Source organism: Saimiri boliviensis, chromosome 16, assembly GCF_048565385.1.
Source record: "Saimiri boliviensis isolate mSaiBol1 chromosome 16, mSaiBol1.pri, whole genome shotgun sequence".
Classification (NCBI taxonomy): Eukaryota; Metazoa; Chordata; class Mammalia; order Primates; family Cebidae; genus Saimiri; species Saimiri boliviensis.
In genome coordinates this window covers 45,344,549-45,364,550 of record NC_133464.1, presented here as the reverse complement: position 1 = coordinate 45,364,550, position 20,002 = coordinate 45,344,549, and the positions used below count along the sequence as shown (strand labels likewise).

General features: G+C 33.7%; 1 protein-coding gene across 6 annotated transcripts in view; it reads right to left on the bottom strand.

Annotated features, from left to right (window-relative positions):
* Positions 1 to 13,018: 13,018 nt before the first annotated feature.
* The window catches only part of PCDH9 (protocadherin 9), a 912,415-nt gene continuing 905,431 nt past the window's right edge, over positions 13,019 to 20,002 (bottom strand). For all 6 annotated transcript variants that reach the window (XM_003927200.4, XM_003927202.4, XM_074387637.1 and 3 more), the window contains one exon: positions 13,019 to 15,208. In XM_003927200.4, the coding sequence (XP_003927249.1) occupies positions 14,835 to 15,208 (374 nt within the window). In that variant the 3' untranslated portion in view covers positions 13,019 to 14,834. The remainder of the gene's footprint in view (positions 15,209 to 20,002) is intronic.

Sequence of the window (20,002 nt, the reverse complement as noted above, 5' to 3'; positions counted from 1 at the left end):
TACTGGGCCCACAATGCTCTATGGGAGCTATGGTAGCCAATAGTTAAGTACAGTTTCCTGACTGGGTGTGGTGGCTCATGCCTATAATCCTAGCATTTTTGGAGGCCAAGGTGGGCAGATCACTTAAGCTCATGAGTTCAAGAGCAGTCTGGACAATATGGTGAAACCTCATCTCTAACAAAAATACACAACACTGGCTGGGCATGGTGGTGCACACCTGTAGTCCCAGCTGTTAGGAAGGCTGAGGCAGGAGAATTCCTTGAACCCAGGAGACAAAGGATGCAGTGAGCCAAGATCGAACCACTGCATTCTAGCCTGGACCACAGAGCGTGACCCTGTTCCTGCCCAATTTATCTATTCTAAGTTGGTATGTGTGTTTGAATTTGTTAGACTGAAACATTAAATAGTGTTAACATAATTACAGAATATGCTTGAATGAGCAAAGAGATATGGATTCAGAAAATTTAAGAATTTTAACAAAACTGAAGAGAGATAGCCATGGGATTCAGTTAACTTTCTACCTGTTTTGGTCAGAAGTTGAGGGACTCTGTCCTAATGGTACCTATGCTCTCTGAAGCACAGGGAAGATTTATTGAGAGTAATGAACTTCATTCCTGAAAATCTTGATAACAATATATAGGGACAGGGCTAAGGAAAATGCATTTGTAAGGATCTGTGTAATCATTATATTTTAATTATTTTATACTTAGAAGAGGGTTAAAAAAAACTATTACGACTACTACTACCAAATGCATTCATGGAGCACTTCTGATATTCTAGACACCATTCTAAATGCTATTAATGAATCAGTCTAATCTTCACAATAAGCCTATGAATTAAATATTATTATTTTCCTCATTTGACTTCTTTAAAAGATGATTGTGTCAATTATATAAAATGCCAGGTTTTATATTGAAAAATGAAAATTTCTCAGTTTGATGAATCTCGGGACCATTATCTCTTTTAAATTTCTACCTAAGTAGGATTTGTAAGCTGAATCTCCTTATCTTTAATCTGTTATTAATTCTAATAAATATTGAAATTTTATAGAAACTTGACTACCACTAAATATTCCTGAAGGCATCATTTATAAACTAGCTAAGCATTTCACTTTATATTACCTAGGTTTAAATGAATTCATGAGCCACTAGAATGCATGACTAAAGTAATGTATTTTCTAGTGATCTTTCATTGTCATTAAGTAGTTTAAAAGTCACAGCATTGGGACACAGGTATGGATACCAGATTATTTTCTCTGTTTAGAATTCTCAATTTGTATAAAAAATACTTAATTAGAACAAAAATAATCATAAATTAGGAATAATACTAAAACTAACATAGAAGAGTATATATGAATCTATAATTTGATAATTCCCTAGGAAGATAGATAAATAGATGAATTATAAAATGTGCAAATACTCTCAGCTTACCATTTTTAAAAAGAATGTCTGTATATGTTTTCTTTCTCAAGAAGTTTAGTATTAGCTGTTTTCTCACACTGATTTCTGTGTGCACACAAAGCAGCACATATTTTTATGTTCCCAATGTGCAATATTATCAGCAATAATATCATTAAAAGTCATTAAAGAACCAAATATCATAGAGAAATAAGAAGTTACCCTTTGCAAGTGGCTTAATGGAGCAGTGGCTTATTGGATGATATTATTAAACTACTATTAATTGAATATTTATATTTAATACCTTATGTTATTTGTTATCACACCGTGTCATAAAAGAGTGCACTGTAAAACTGTGAACTATGGAGAATTGACATTTAAAATACACAGTCAGCTTTTCCTGGGGAAAGGGGAAGACTAATGAAGTGCTACTACATGCCATGACCTTGGCATTATAAGTAATCTGTTTCATATCTGTTATCAGGGATTCTTGTTTGTCAAATCAAGAGGTGCTTCCCCATTTGGACAATGAGTCAAACTGTAGATAGAAGGACAGTTGATTAAAATTGGTGATGCAGTAAGAGAGGGCACTTAGGCTTTGAAGCTTAACATATAGCTTTCTCCATGATGCTTGGGGAGACCATTCTCCTTTCCATGTGAGCACGTAGCTCCCCTTGATGTCAATGGGAATTGCATTTCCGTGACGAGAAGAAAATAGGCTTGCTAAAGTTAATTACCAGACTGATTTTGGTCTCATTTTAATGCCCTGTTTATTGGCAATAAGAAGCCTGATGTGTGGCTCACTTTGTTCCTCACCTGATTTTCCAAGGTGGGGAACAGAAAGCAAATGAAAAAAGGTAGAATCTGTGAGTAGGTACACCTAGAGCATGTAAAAAGAATTCAGCATTTTTATTTACCAGCAGAGACTTTCACTAGATTTACCAGTAACTCTGTTGAGGCTATATTCACCCTAAACTTGTGTGTCGTTTTAGACTATGTTATTTTTATCCAAGACCAAATAGCACAATTGCTACACATTTAATTGATAAAATCTTTGAACCAACATATAAGTACATCAAATACTGAGTAAATAAAACTCTAAGTAGAAAGAGAATCTTCATTGTAGAACTAGTTAATACATCATTTTATTGCTGTTGTTTAAAAAATGGCAGTTTATCGTTGAGTTCCAGAATCAAAAAATACTTAAATCTTTGATAAAAACAGGTGATATCACATAGCGGTTGAAGGCCAGACTCTACACTCGGCTCTGAAGGCTGGCAGTAGTACTTATTCGTTCCAGGATCTCGAGTAGATTCATATAGTCTTCCTGTATCTCAGTTTTTTCGTCTGTGAAAGGGTGACACAAACAGCACATATCTTTTTTAAAAGCATGAGAATATTAAATAAGTTAATATAGGTAAATTTGTAGAAATGTGATGAGCATAGAATATGTGATTTATAAGTGTTAGTTATTATAAGTATTAATGAATAAATAAGGTAAACCTCACTGCAGGAGATGCTTATATGCTGTAGGAAATAACAGCAAAAATGTTTGCTATAGATCCATGTTTCAGTCTGAAAATTGTGCAGCTAGGTAGATCCTTTTCCTGGGAAATAATACTCTGTCTCATGATGTGTATGATGAATATCTCTGTCAATTATTCTGAAGATCTCTGGGCTCTGCTGAAACTCTCACTATTTTTGCTGCTGTTTGGGATAATTCCAACCAAAGGTAATAAAACCCTAATTTTAAAATAATATCGTACATCAGGTATGTCACATTATAAAATTTCACTGAAGGCTATTTAACTCAGATGAATCAACTAGCAAATATTTCAGCAGTCTTTTGTAATCTATGCCATAACCCGGGACAGTGGTCCTTTAGATCCCAATCATGATTTCATTAGAGATGCTTTAAACAGGCAGAGAGGAATAAGGACCTATCATTAAGGCTGGATCTGTATCAGTTTTGTTTCATAGGGATATGGTCATCCTAGCTAAGATAGCCAAGGTAATTATTTTCTCCTTTTGAAACTGTAAGTTTTTCTAAAAGAAATATTATTTCCCATAATGCAAACAGGAGAATTGAATAGTAATAGGGAACTTGATGATATCAGCTGCCTAGGGGTTGATCAGCAGAGATGCCATTATTGCAATGTTTCCCAAGGGCTGGAACTTGTAAACAGGATTATTAAGTGATATATAATTTAACATTTAATCATTACCGTAAGTGAAGTAAAACTATGTATTGTGTAGAATTTTATATAGTTTATATAGTGATAATCATGATTCATATAAACTATTACTTAAAACAATGATAAATTTGGGGGGAAAAGTCCGTTTAAAAGTATTAAGTTACTAAGGTCTATATTTTATCAGGCTTTGGAGAAAATCGTAATAGTGGCCTTTGATCCACTGAGATTTTAAAATACATTTTACTTATTCTACTAGTAAATGGAATGTTTTTTTATTGTTGTCTATTTGACAGTTTTTCTTTAGCTTTCAGTAATCCCAGAATCAAATGGATGGTCCATTTCTGGAAAGTGTGCAGAATTGGTGACATGAGTTGATATATGACACATACACACACAAACCCACACATTCCCTCTGCCTTCATTTTCTGTTACTTTTATTTTTCTGTGATGTGTGGAGTTGTGTGTGTGTGTGTTTTTTAAGTAATCTAAAATCTCTTTGTGGTAGAAATAAAATACAGTTTGTCTGTTTGTTTGTTTTGAGATAGAGTCTCACTCTGTTACCTAAGCTGGAGTGCAATGGCACGATCTCAGGTCACTGCAACCTCTGCCTCTCAGGTTAAGGTGATTCTCCTGTGTCAACCTCGTGAGTAGCTGGGATTACAGGAGCTCACCACCATCCCTGGCTAATTTTTGTATATTTAGTAGAGACGAGGTTTCACCATGTTGACCAGGCTAGTCTCGAACTCCTGACCTCAGATGATCCTTGCCTCGGTCTCCCAAAGCGTTGGCATTATAGGAGTGAGCCACCGCATCTGGCCATAAGACTCAATTTTAAAATGGCACCTGCTATCACCTTAGCCTTATTCTGTAAGGCTGATGGCCAACATAGCATCTCCTGGGTGAAAGTGCATAGCAGTGGGATGGAGATATGTGGTGAATGCAAAAGAGTATAAAGGAGACTTATGTGATCACCTCAAGTCATGAAGTATAGAGGAAGAAATTATTCTTATCAAGTAGCAGTCACACACTGCAGTCAATGCGATGTGCAATTTCCAGGTATACAGAAAGGAACATGAATTCTATAGAAAAAAAAAAAGTGAGGGTTAAAAATAAAATTTAATTGCATTATCAGTACTTTCTTCCAAAGCAGAAAGTTCCTTGAAACACATTAACTTTACTCTTGAAAGATACTAAATATTATTGAAGTCATTAGTTCCCCTGGGGGAGAATGGACAAATTCCAGCAACTGGATAGAAGGTAATAAAAAGGAAAATTGTGGAAAGCAGAATGTTTCTGTTGTTTACGGATAATGCATTTTGTTAGAATTTTTCTATCACATAATCTAAAAGAAAACTAACGTTATATTTATTATTATGAGGACCTTGTTACACATCTGAAAATTGGGCTATTTCTCATGTAGGATCAATTTCTTCCTATTCCATGCAGACACTCTGTAAAAAGAAAAAGGCTGAGATTTGGAGTAATGGTTCATTCACTCACTCACTCATCAAATATATGTTGAGCATCTACTTGGTACCAGGCATGAATATAGGGGTTTGAAATACATTAGTAAACTAGGGTTTATCTTACAGGGGGGAAGACAGACAATGAACAATAAGCATTGTAAATGAATAAGTAAATTATAACTATGTTAGAATATGTTCAGTGCTATGGGGTTAAAAAGGAAAGTAGTTTGCAAATAGGATTGTGAATGCTGGAGAAGGAATTCCTAGTTTAAAATGCAGTGATCAGGCCCCGGTACGGTGGCTCATGCCTGTAATCCCACCACTTAGGGAGGCCAAGGCAGGAGGATCACTTGGCTCAAGAGTTCAAGACCAGCCTGAGAAACATGGCAAAACCCCATAACTACTAAAAATACAAAAGAAAGAAGAAAGAAAGAAAGAATTAAGAAAGAGCCCAGGGGGGCAGCAGTTGAAATGAGCCATAATTGCACCACTGAACTGCAGTCTGGAGCAATAGAGCAGGTTGCAATCAGCCATAATCATACCACTGCACTCCAGGCTGGGTGATGAAGCATGACCCTTTCTCTAAAATAAAAATAATAATTAAAATAAATAAATGGAGTGGTCAGATGTGTTAACCCACAAAACAAGACTAAATATATTTAAATAGTTTGAAATAATGCAAATGATATTTTCTGACACCAATGAAATGAAACTAGAATTAGTATTAGAAGGAATACTGGAAAATGCACAGCATGTAAAAATAAAGCAACATACTCTTAAACGACCAATATGTCAAAGGTGAAATCACAAAATAAACTAAAAAATGTTTAGGGATGAGTAAAAATGAAAACACAACATATCAAACCTATGGGATGAAGTGAATGGGCTTGGAGAAATATTTGTAGCAATATACACTAACATTTAAAAAAGGAAGCTCTCAAATCAATAAATTAATGTTGTGCCACGAGGAGACAGAAAAAGAAAAAATTAAATCCAAAGCTAGCAGAAGGAAGGAAACAGTAAAGATCAGAATAGAAACAGATAAAATGTAAAATAGAAAAACTATAGAGTCAGCAAAACCAAAAATTATTTCTTAGAATAAATCAATAAAATTGACAAAATTTAGCTAGACTGACAAAGAAATTAAAAAAGACAGAAGGCATAGTTCATGAAAATGAGAAAGTAGGAATGTTATTTCTAACTCTAAAGAAATGAAAAGAATTATAGGAAAATAATGTGAATAATTGGATACTAAGCAATTAGATAATCTAGATAGTTTAAAAATTCTTAGAAGCACATATATTACTTAAACTGACTAACAAAGAAACAGCAAGTCTCAAGAAAACCTATCAAAAGAGATTGAATCAGTATAATAATTTAAAACTTTGCAAAAAGAACATCCAAGGAACAGACAGCCTCACTAGTGAAGTTTTCCAAACATTTAAAGAAAAATTAATGTCAATACCTCTTGATATTCTCCAGAAAAAAAGGAGGGAAAATAGTTTCTACCATTTTATGTCGCTAGCAATACCCTGATACAAAAACTACATTAAAATCTCACAAAGAAAGAAAAATATAGGCAAATATCTCCGATGAATATAGAAGTAAAAATCCTCAAAAAATACTAGCAAGTCAAATTCAATATTATATTAAATTTATGGTTTAAGCCACAACTAAATGTAATTTATCCCAGGAAGACAAGGTTGGTTAAACATAAGAAAACCAATCCATGTCATATGCTACATTAGTAGAACAAAGGGGAAAAAGAAACAATCATCTCAACTGACACAGGAAAACAAAACTGACAAAATCCACATGAAAAAGAATAAAGTCTTCCCTGTCACTATATACAAATGTTAGGACAACATAGATCAACAGCCTTAATATAAGAGCTAAAATATAACAATATTTAGAATAAAACATAGAGGTAAATTTTAATGATTCTGGATTTAGCAACAAATTCTAAGATATGACACAAAAATCATGAGTAATAAATGAAAAAAGGTAAATAAATTTGACTGTCAAAATTTTAAAATTTTATGCATCAATAGACATTATCAAGAAACTGAAAAGATAACAAAATGAGAGAGAACATTTGTAGACCATGTATCTGGTATCAGGAGTAAATATCCAGAATATATAAGGAGCTCCAGAAACTCAACAATGAATAAACCACACAATTAAGCATAGGCAAAGAACTCGTATAGACATTTCTCCAAATAAGATATACAAATGGATCAATATCCTTAGTTATTTGGAAAATTAAAATCAAAGCCACAATGAGATATCACTTCACATATTCTAAAATGGCTATTAAAAACAAACAAACAAAAATGAGCACCAGCATGGGCAACATAGAGACTCTGTCTCTACTAAAAATTAAAAAAATTAGATGGCATGGTGGTCCATGCCTGTAATTCCAATTACTCCAGAGGCTGAGATGGGAGGATCAGTTGAGCCCAGGAGTTTGAAGCTGCAGTGAGCCTTGATCACACCACTGCACTCTATTTTGGGCAACAGCCTGGGTGACAGATTTTCCTCTTTCTAAAAAAGAGGAAAATAAGTGTTGGTGAGTATGTGGAGCACTGGACCTCCACACACTGCTTCTGGTAATGTAAAATAGGACGGCTACTATAGAAAACAACTTGACACTTCCTCAAACAGCCAAATGGAATTACCATATAACCCAGCAATTCCATTTCAAAGTATATGCCCACAAATTGAAGAAACTTAGAAACAGAAACTCAGATAGGTATTTATAAAGCAATGTTCATTACAGCATTATTCACAATCATCTAAAGGTAGTCATGTCCATTAAAAGATGAATGGATAAACAAAATATGATTATGATTATATATGTTTAGATTATTATGTTTATATATTATATATAATACATATAATTCAGCCATAAAAAGGAAGACTTTTTTTTTTTTTTTTTTTTTTTTTTTTTGAGACGGAGTTTCGCCCTTGTTACCCAGGCTGGAGTGCAATGGCGCGATCTCGGCTCACCGCAACCTCCGCCTCCTGGGGTCAGGCAATTCTCCTGCCTCAGCCTCCTGAGTAGCTGGGATTACAGGCACGTGCCACCATGCCCAGCTAATTTTTTTGCACTTTTAGTAGAGACGGGGTTTCACCATGTTGACCAGGATGGTCTCGATTTCTCGACCTCATGATCCACCCGCCTCGGCCTCCCAAAGTGCTGGGATTACAGGCTTGAGCCACCGCGCCCGGCAGGAAGACATTTCTGATACATGAAATAACACAGATGAACCTTGAGAACAAGCACTATGTTAACAAATAAACCAAACTCAAAATGGCAAATATTGTACCTTTTTACAGATAGGAAACATCTAGAATATGCAAATTCATGAAAACATGGAGTAGATTAGAAGTTACCTGGAAGTGAGGGTTGGGAGAAATGGGAATTTTTGCTTAATGGTTATAGACCACGTTTGGAGTAATAAAAAGTAAAAGTTTCAAAATAGTAATAATGATTGCACAAAGTAGTGAATGCAATTAACTTCACTGTATAGCACACTAATAGTTAACATGATTAAAGTAACTAAAATGGTGATAGACTGATAGGTAGGGAGGGAAAGAGGGAGGGAGGGAGATAAGGAAGGAGAAGGAGATAGACATAGATAGATAATAGATATAGATAGATGATAGATATAGACAGATGATAGATGATAGATACATAGATAGATACATAGATAGATAGATAGTTAGAAATAGAGATGATAGACATAGAGATAGAGATAAAAATAATGAAGGGTTGGTGTAGGCCTGAGGGTGAAGATTGTATTTTACCTAAGACTTGAAGCTGGGAAAGGAGTTCTTTACAGATATCTGAGAAGCCTATTTCTAGCAGAGGAAATTCTGATGCAAATAACCTGAGGCAGACACATGCCTGCATGTCTGAGAAGCAGTGAAGAACCAATGGATCACAATGGAGTGAGAAAGATGATCATAAAACATGGGATTAGTGAGAAGAGGGGCATCCACACTTTACTGGTCTTGCAGAACAACGTAAGGTCTTTCATTTTCATTTTGAGAAAAACATCTGAGTCTTGGAGTGTGGTGAGGAGAGGAGGGACGTCTGGCTTACCTTTGTTTTAAGAGCATTACTCAAGCATACTTAGAATAGACTAAATGGGGGAAGGATACATGAAGAAGACCAGTTAGAAAAAGAGCAGTTAGGGGACCCATAATAGTCCAGAAAAAGGGTGATGATAATTGGCAAGAGGAACTATTGAGACGTAGTTAGATTGGATGAATTTTGCAGTCAGAAACAGAAAGATGTTCCACAAGTATAAAAGAGAAGAAATAAAGATAACTTTGAAGTTTTTGACCTGAATATCTGATAGAGGTGTCATTAAGTAGGAATTTGGAATGTGTGTGTGTGTGTGTGTGTGTGTGTGTGTGTGTGTGTGACGAGAGGAGATTATGAGTTATGTTGGATATGTTAATTTTGACTCATCTTTGAAATGTCCAAGTGTACTTGTTGAAAAGGAATTTGGATCAGAAGTTTTTATGTTTAGGGGAGAGATCCAGACTGGAATATGAGCTTCCCAAGAGAATAAGTATAGATAGAAAAGAAAAGAAGCCAAGAAACTGAGCCTTGGACCTTATAAAATGTTCAAATAAGTCATGAACAAAGGAGAAACTAACCAAGAAGCCTGAGAAGACATGGCCAGTGAATTAAGAGGAAATCAAAAGATGGTGGTTTCCAGGAAGCCAGGGAAGAAAAAAAAAATGTTTCCGTGTTTCCAGGAGGAGGAAGTAGAGGAAGTATTCAACTGTGTATGTGCCTGTAAAGTCAGAGGTTTGAATTCACACCAGCAAGGCCAATTTTCAGTTATATTCACAATGACATATGCTTGTGTGTATGTAAATTTAACAGTGAATGAATTTAAGGGTATGTAAAATCATTTTATGACTTTTTCCTGTAATAAACCAAATGTATATCACATATAAATTGTCATAATTGGTTATAAGAACATTCAATTAAAAGAAAGTAGATGTAATCTCATTAAATATAAAAATGTTGCAATTTTACTTAGAGTCACACAATAGTATGTTGTAGAAAACGTTGACTATGCTGGAGTTCTGTGGTAAAAATTTTAGTACTGTTGTTGGGTATTCTTTTTCAGAATTATGCCAATGAAAACCAAACTAATGATGAACTTGGAGGTGAAAAAAATTGATTCATATGGAAGAACCACAAAAGTTCATAAAAAACAATGTTTGAATTTAAATGGCATTGTAATATTATTTGAAAAATGAATGAGTCCAATAATAATTGTGTTGTACAAATGGTGTTAGGAACACAGCCATAAGGCATTAAAAAAAAAGAAGAATAAAAATGAAAGATTTTTATTTAAAAATATTAGATATTTTACTATAAAGCTTCAAGAACAATGTCATATGTTAAGATAACAAAAATATGGACAGAACTATTTCAATATGGAGCACTGTTTAAGAATTCTAAGAAATAAAAAAATGCATGGATAGAGGTAGAAATTATACTCCTTATTTTATGTTGAAAAATAGATGGTTGTATCAAGAGAACAGAAAATTGATACCTTTGGAATATACATTAATTTATACTTTCAGTGAACTAAAATATGAATAAAATATTATCTTGATTATCATGTTTTACTAGTATACATTATACCTTATAAAACACTATAATATTGAGATACTAATTTTACGCTTTTTGAACAGGGCCAAGTCTGGTTGATATCTACTAAAATTTAGATTGGCAATTGTGAAAGCATAGAAAAAGTATAGAGAATTTTTTATGTGATCACTGTGCCTTTAAGAACACTGGAAGAATTTTTAAGCACTCTCTCTCAAAAGAACAAATAAAGGAGCTTCCTTTAGGGACGGAAGATCAGCTCTATTTAAAACAAAGCAGAACAATGAAGCATTTTTAGACTCACAACACCACTCCTCCTTTTCATAGGTTGGTTTGCCCTCATGCAAAGTAATACCCTGGCATCTACATCAAAAATTGAAATTCACAAGGAATCCCTTTCATCCCTCACTGCCAAAACTCCTCATTAATAATAATTAACCATCCCCGGCTTCTATCCAACAGTTTAATAAATACTGGAACAACTCTGGGCCTCAGCTGCACTTGGAGCTTTAGCCACGGAATGGGAATGATGGGATTCTGAATAAGATTCACTGAATAGCATCAGTGCAGCAAAATGACTATTCAGTCATCCGTTAATGAATACCCATTATTTAAATACATATTTATGCTAGATTATGTGTGGAAATGCTCATTCAAGTAGGTCATATTCAGGTTTATAAAGTTAATTTCTATATGTGCCGCCCAAAATTGTTAGTGTATTGCATCATAATATTTGATAATTGCTATAAAAATAATCATTTTATACATTTCATATAAGTATGATCTCTTAGGTAACATAAATAACTTTTGTTTTCTGGTAAATGATGACTCTTATGTCCAATGTCAACACCATGAAGCAATATAGATGATATGTAAAAAATATACATTGCAAATGTATTATTTTATTTACTTGATGGGTAAATTGTTTGGTTTGTGATGATATAACTCTTAAAATTTCACAGAGGCTGGGTGCAGTGGCTCATGCCTGTAATCCCAGCACTTTGGGAGCCCAAGGCGGGAGGATCACAAGGTCAGGAGTTCGAGATCAGCCTGACCAATGTGGTGAAACCACGTCTCTACTAAAAATACAAAAATTAGCCGGCGTGGTTGTGCATGCCTGTAGTCCCAGCTACTCAGGAGGTTGAGGCAGGAGAATCCCTCGAACCCAGGAGGCAGAGGTTGTAGTGAGTTGAGACCACACCACTGCACTCCAGCCTGGATTGCAAAATAAGATTCCGTCTCAAAAAAAAAAAAAAAAAAAAATTCACAGGGCATGTAACCAAATGCCTTCATAAGACTAGATATTGTTGTATTTGTTAGAAGGAATATGGTAGGAATGGGAAAGCTGAGTGCCTTTTTCAAACTTCTAATTTATTCATAGAATATGAGAGAGGCTACATTAGTTTCTCTTACTCTTTACTCTTCAAGGCAGAGGTGAAAGACTTACCCGATTGGTAAAAAGCAGAGAAAGGAACTGTGCAGGTTTAGATTTTAATTTCTGTTTTTCAGAATGTCCTCTTTTCAGGATTCATCTCCTGTCTGTATCTTAGGGCAGTCTTTATCCCTGTGATGGAAAACAGAGTAGTGCTACAGTGTACCTCAGACTAGGGGCTAGGTCTATGGCTTATTAGGAATGAATGGTTAGGATATCACATCCAGACAGTGGTCCAAGCAAATAACTTTATGCCTCTGACTCCCGAATCCTACTTCACAATCCTTCAAAAAGCTCTAGGGCTTGAAGAGTCAGGCTTACTTACCTAGCCCAAAACTCCAACATGAGTAAACATTGATGCAGTTGCTCTAGGGTGAACATAACGGCATATGTTTAAGTGTCTCTTCTTATTCTTGGTAGATTTCTGTGCCTATTTTCCTAAACTGAAAGAAATGCAGAAGTTTTGACTCTGGGTTTAAGGCCATAATCCCAGAATGATCTTCTGCCTTGGCCTGTGATGACATAAGTGAAAGTTTGTTTGATGAAATCTTATTAAAGAGACAAAGAATCAAGAAGATAACCTCACTAACTAATTAGTGCTACCAGCACAGTTTCTGACTTGAGATTTCACTTTGATGAAACTTGCATGAATCTTGAGCAGCATGTGAACAAACTTTCTCTGTGAACTTCCCTGAAAAATAGTTTTGTAGACCATTAGGGTGATTGAAGTCTTATGTTGGCACCCACATTTTCAGAGGATATTAAACCCCAATGTGTCTTCCTTGATTTCTAAATAAAAATTAAGTTTTATCAGTATATACTTAACCAACAACTAGAAGTATCAATAACCAATTTTGATGTTGACCAAGAATTAACACACTACAATCAGGAATTCAGAACATTTATTGCAAGAGCTGAATAATTGTAAATAACGTAGAACTGGCAAAGCAGTAACAAGGATAATTGTTTAGATATTTATTCTGTCAAAGTCATCAAACACCCCTCACAAACTGACAAAAATGTACTTCAATAAGCAATGCACCCCTACCCATTATTTTCCATTATACTGTGGAAAAATGTGAACTGCTATTTACAAAGTAATTTTATTTTTTGGTAAGAACAAATTAACTATCAGATTAGCAAACCTTTTTTTTTAATTTTTTGTTTTTTTGTTTTTTTTACTTTTAAATTGATGGTGAACCGTGGCATTAAGATAACTTCCACTTCTTTCAATAAAGACATTTTGTTGCATGCTATTTATTTGTTTAAATCATCTGTCATGCCTTAACAAAAACCTCCTAAGAATGTTCGAATTTGGATTTGTTTGCACGTGCAACTGAGATCTTATTAACAGTAGTTGTCACTTTGTTGGTTTAACCTAAGTGACAATATGCTGGTACCTGCCAGGCATTGACCAACTATGATAACAAACAGTTAAACAGCAATAATTAGAGATTTATCCCTTTATTTCCCCCAACTACCCTACCTGGAAAATGTTCTGTTACATTATGAAGGCACAACACATTAAATATTTTGTGGCTATGGTCTAATAACACTTGTGTTACAACAACATTATTGTATATGAGGATCAACACAAACTGCCATTTCAACAAAGTGTAGACACACATTTGCCCAATTGGAACTATATTTGAATAGTGATTTTTCTTTCACATATGCTAATTTTGATACATTAGTTTTGCATGAGTGACAAGTACGGAATATTATATCACTTTTGATGGATAACAGTTTTCCATTACTCTCTCACTTAATGGTACTAATTAAGTGATTTTGCTTTTGCCTACTTTGAAAATAAGGATATAAAAAAAAAATAGGTTCTGAATTTCCAAGCTTTTGCAGAAGTCCTTTTTTGTACAAAGTTTTCATTTTTTTCTTTCATCTTTATTTTTTGCAGAATTCCAGCATCATAAGCTAACATACAAGAAGCAAGATTTCAGAACCTTTTCTTAAACACAAGTGTTTGAGATTCTTTGAACAATGTGTGTCAAGACATACTCCTAACGCAGAAACACCTCACTAAAAGAAATAACAAAAATAACAACAAAGAGGTAAATAAAAAGAAGGACAGAAGCAACCGTAAAACACAGAATTATGCTACAACATTTTTAGGTGAACATTATAAGTACACAAAAGTTGTTAATAATAGCTTGCTTCTATTTACAAATACTTTAACACTGATTGACTTACAAGTGTCCACTAACGTTGTTAACAGCACGATAGGTTTAATGCTTATCTTTTTAAGTTTTGTTTGCAGTATAATGTCAAGTATAGCGGTCCCAGCACAAATCAATGACAAAAAAAAAAAAAAAAAGAGCACAATATTCTAACTGGATATGTTTTTCAGTCACTCTATTCCATGAAACTTTCTTACTTTCCAAATGCATATTCTATTGTTCATAGCAGCAGTCCAGGGTCAAAATAAAATGCAATAATAAAAAAAATTTGCACAATGGAGAGATCTCTGGAGAGTTTAATCATTTCTAGTAAACAAGATCACATGGCTAGAACTATCTTCTCTCATATATTGCAAAACATTGTATCCTCCATGGTGCTAACACAAAGTTATGGGAATCCCTGCTAGAAGGGGCATAGTTGTAGAGATCTATTGAATACATAAAGCTCTGACACACACGGTATTAGCATGTCTATTTAGATTATAGTTATTAGGTCCCATATAGCCTTTTCTTAGAGTTGGTGCTCCTTAGGACTCTCAATAGCACCTCCTGCTTGCTTATAAGACTTCAGATTTGCCAGAGGAATGTCTGTCATGTGGCTGCCATTGTTGAAATGGCCTTCGTTGGAGCCATACTGCTTACGGTCATTGAACTGGTTCCTGTTGCTGTCTTCCTTCCAGGCTCTGGTCAGGGTGTGCCCATTCACAAGCTTGTCCTTCTTGACCCATTCTTTCTGGGGTGCAAAGGTTGAGAGAGGAGATTTGGGGTGTTGATACGGACCCAAGCCAGGAGGCATCCAGCAATTATCAGAGTGACCCAAAACCAGGCACTCTTGAGTGCACATCTCTGTAGCTTCAGCTAATCCTCGGGGACCCAAAGGCCCATCTGCAGAGGATAAGAGACAGAAAAAATGAGAAAAGAAGGTGGTTAAAATTTTCAATAAAAACTATCTTCTTGGAGAAAAAGTATATTATTAGTGATCTCAGTTTTTTATAAAAGTGTATCAGGCAACTTAAAAGTATGAATATTTTTCATCATCTTTTTGAGATTAACACAAAAGGAATCAAATTTGTTATGGTGGTAGATTGATTTATTAATATTTTCCTCCTTAATCCTTTATTTAGATCCAAAAACATAAATAGATAGATAGATAAAAAGACATATATGGGTAAACAGATATAACCATGATATATCATTTTTTATCAAGTCTTTCAAGGCGTACATATTATTACTGATTTAGATTCTAAGAAATCCCAGAAATAATAGGTAAATAATACAACTCCGCTACGTTAAGAAGCAAAATTACCACTTGAAACAGAGCATCTTTAAAAATAAATACTCTGAATGGTTACGTAAAATATCCTTTTTTTCTAGATAAACACATTATTTTTATATGAAAATATTTTGCCACATTTCTGAAAAGCGAAATATTCATTTTAAAGAATATTTTAACTGTAGTATCTTACTAAAGACACACCTGATCAGCTGCAAACATTCTGAAATGCCAGTAAAAAAAAAAAAAAAAAGCAATTTGCATCCAGACAGTGTTTGGGTCCTCTGAGCTTAACTATTTTCTGAATTTCTAAGGTATAAAACTAAAGCTTAATTGCAAATTGAATCACATGAAATCTAACATTCTGGGGAAAGAAAGTGATCATAGAATTTATCTTCTATTTTTTGTTTTTCACCAGCAGGCAATCTAGAACATATATTTTAACCAGGATTTCAAAAGTAAACTATTTTCTGATTGTTTAAATAGAAATCAGTCCTTTACTAAAAAACAACATAAACCAAATGGTTAAGAAATAAATTGAGTTTCTTTGTTGTCGTTGTCTTACGGGCTTCCCCTTGATTAAACAGCCACGTGATAGATAAATGATAGCTTGGAAATTCGGAATTGATTTTACGAATGAAGTTAAGTGGATAGGCAAGAATGCCTGAGGCACAACACATTTTCAAAAGCAGATAGTTATCAAAAAAAAATGCAGAAAAAAGTAAAGAAAACATACCTGCAAGTTTGCTTAGTCATCGATTTACATAGCTCAATTAGTGGAATGTAGGTCTTTGCTAAAACCCAAGTTAGCACAACTATATTTTTAAATGTCCAATAATTGTGAACTCTCTATTTGCCTTAATGATATTCTAATTATTTCTAGCATGTGAAGAAAAAATTCCCACTGAGACAGGCAACAGTTGATGGCAAAGACCAGAGACAACAAACCACAGGCAACATCAGAATAGATAGATACTGAATGTACTTTTCCTCCGTACAATGTATACTACTTGAGTGATGGGTGCACTAAAATCCCAGACCTCACCACTATACAATCATCCCTGTAACCAAAAAAACCACTTGTACCCCAAAAGCTATTGAAATTTTTAAAAAATGTGTTTTTAAACGGAACAGATACTAAATGTGAAAAAGGGGCTGAAATGCACTATTTCATGTAAACTCAAACTTTAGCTATTTTTTATACCTAAAAGTCATCTTTTTAGAATAACCTGAAAATTACCTCCCATATTCCCATCCCCTCAACAGCAAACAGTTTTATTTTGTTTAAACACATATTCATTACTTAAAACTTTTCCTCTCACATACATCCAATGATTACTTACTTCCTTGGATATTTAATTTAAACTTCTCTATGAGCCTTTCTTTGCCCTCTACAATCTGGCCACATTGTAAAAGTTCAAACTAATTTCTCACTTCTAGGCTCCCTTAGGTGTACTCAGTGACTCTGCAACCACAAAACTAACACATTTTGCTTAAACCAATCCATGCTCCCTGCATTAGGATCACAGACTTCGAAGATTTTTTTTTTTTTTTTTTTTTTTTTGCTGGGCCTGTTTTCATTTAATTACTGACTTCTTCAAGGGTCAGCTTATGTCCCACACACCAAAAGCAAGCTGCCATAACTACCAATTCATGCTTCGTATGCACTTTGATTTCCACAGAGCTTTCTTTATTGATGAATAACAAATTTCCTAATTGAGCTTCCTCAACTCTTAATTTCATTTTTGTCTTTTGGAGGGGGTTCTGTACATTTGCAAGTCTTAATTTTTATTTTCTCTCAACTAGATTGAAAATTCATTGATGGAAAAAATGGACCATAGGTCTTCTGATTCCTCATAGTGCTAAACAATAGTGGTGATCTATGAATAATGTTAATTAAACTTTTATGAGGTTGCAAATGTTCTGAGGATTATTAAAGGTATCTCCTGCTTAAAGGCAGACCTAAAGGAATTATAATAGAAGATGCTGATTTCACAAATCTTACACTAAATGCTTCTTCAACAGGAAATTCCTTTGCCTAGCAACACTTTGTGACAGTTTATAAATGAATAATTTAACTTCTCTGTTAAATATAAATATATTCACTCCTTTCTAGACATCAGTGGAGTTAATCACCAATTTGATGGGTAACATATCTTGAAGCCTATGAGCAAACTCTGAATTTCCAGCATCATTAATAAGTTTCTTATTGTTAAAATCTCTAAAGGGAAAAAAACTACAAACTACCTGAGAAACGTCATTAGCATCAGGTTTTTATTGAGCTCATCAAAAAAGAGAGGATATGCAAGTCTATTTTAAAATTAGTCTTATGCAACACACCCTGCCATTTTATTAATTTAAGACATATCACCCAAGGATTGAGAATGTGTTTGTGTGCATGTCGTAAGAATATGTAGACCTTAGATTTTCAGCATTGAGTGACACATTTTAACAAATAGAATTTATACTTTTTAAACATATTTACAACTGATAACATTTATTTATTCCAAAAACATTTACTGAGAATGTACTATGTGCTGGTGCTATGATAGGCACCAGAAATACAGGAGTTCCCTCTCAGTCCCATGATAGCTCACAGCTCCATGAGAATAGTGTTGACGTCTGTTTTGTTCATGGCTATATTTCTGGTGCTTTTAAAAAAGAGAAAAACATTGTTTTAAAATGTTATTAAATATTGATATTTTCCAAAATATGATTGAATGTAATCTATAATTACATTCAATTGAATGTAAAATACAGTTACTATATACGATAGATAGCATTTTAAATCTCAGATGTTTGCTAATGCTGTAAAAATTATATGCACTAAAATATAATCCTTTTTCTTTGATATATTTTTATTATTACTAAAGGTAATTATCTTAGTTGATGAATAATATTTGTTTTTCATTCATACAGTCTCTGAAATATTTATTGAAACCTAACATGCATCATATGTATTATTGTACTGGATTCTTAGATGTTTTGAGATTTTGTTTTTGTGTGAGTGTGGTGTGTTTGTGCATGTGTAATCATATGCATGTGTGTTTTTTCTGTTTCTCTATTTTTTCATCAATTTTATAATGTACTATTTGTGTTACCTCATAAAATATATGTGTAGAATTCTGATCATGATTACAAACTACTTATAAATAATTTCTATATTATCATCGCACCAGTTTATTTCCTTTCTTTTCAAAGTAATTAAAATCATCTATCATAATTTTTTAAAACACTGAAACATTTATTGATTATTTTCAACTCAAATCCTTTTTACTTTACACATTCTTCAATGTCTGGGTTTGGTTATCCTTGGTTTTGTTATGTATAAAATCGCAAGTGCAAATAACATAGTGCAAGCCATCTGTCTCTGCATTTACATTTTGAAAGCCGAAATAAAAGCACATAATAGAAACTTCTGGAAAGTTGTCTCAGCTAATATTTATATCAGGTCTTAAAGTTCATACTTCACACAACTCACCTTCTTGTTCAAAATCAAGTAAAATATTTTTAAAGTTTTAGGCATTAGCAGCTTTCAGAAAGCTGCCTGAATTACTGACTTTTATTTAAAACGTAAAGCAATCCAAGTTAATGGAACTTCACCTATACTTAAGTAGTAGGATACTTGAGTGGTTCTTGATGTCATTTTGCTATACCCAGAAGTAGAACTGTTACTTCATTGATTAATTCACTGCTTTAATTAAGAAATAGCTTCTGGCCTGTTGACCACATACTTTTCAATCTGACCATTTGAAACCCTTTAGTACCAAAGCTAGAAACTGGCATTTTAAAAAAAACCTATGAGACTTTTTACATTCCTGGTTAGTTTTCACACAGTATGAAGTTACGGTCTTTTCTACAAATGAATTTTTTTTTTTAGAATTTATACTGTTAGGTAAAATAAGTTTAAACAGAGTACCAAAATTGATTTGTAAAACAAATAAGTCATTTTCATATGATTTAGGATCAAATTCATCACATCTCACTCAATTTCTCATTTTGTTTAATTTTTATTATTGGTAAGGTCCTCTGGGATGTAATACACATCTGTCATGTTATAATATTATTTTTGTAGTAATAACATATATCACTATTTTTATGCAAAACATTTGTTTCTAAGTTTTAATTTTGTTATATTTCTCCAAGACTTTACACTGTCATCAGTGTATATTAAGCAAAGACTTGTGCACCCCCAAACACCTTAAAATGAAAGATGCATTCTACTGATTTGGCTTTGCTAAAGAAGTTTCCCTAACCTTTAAGTATAATGATGTTTTCAAGAAATTTCCTTTTTATGTAGACCTTTACTCTGTAATTTTGCTTTGCACTTTCAGCTATTAATATGCTGAGCAAAACCTTAATCTTTATATTTGCTCCTTGTTTTAACCAATCTTTCTATAATAAAA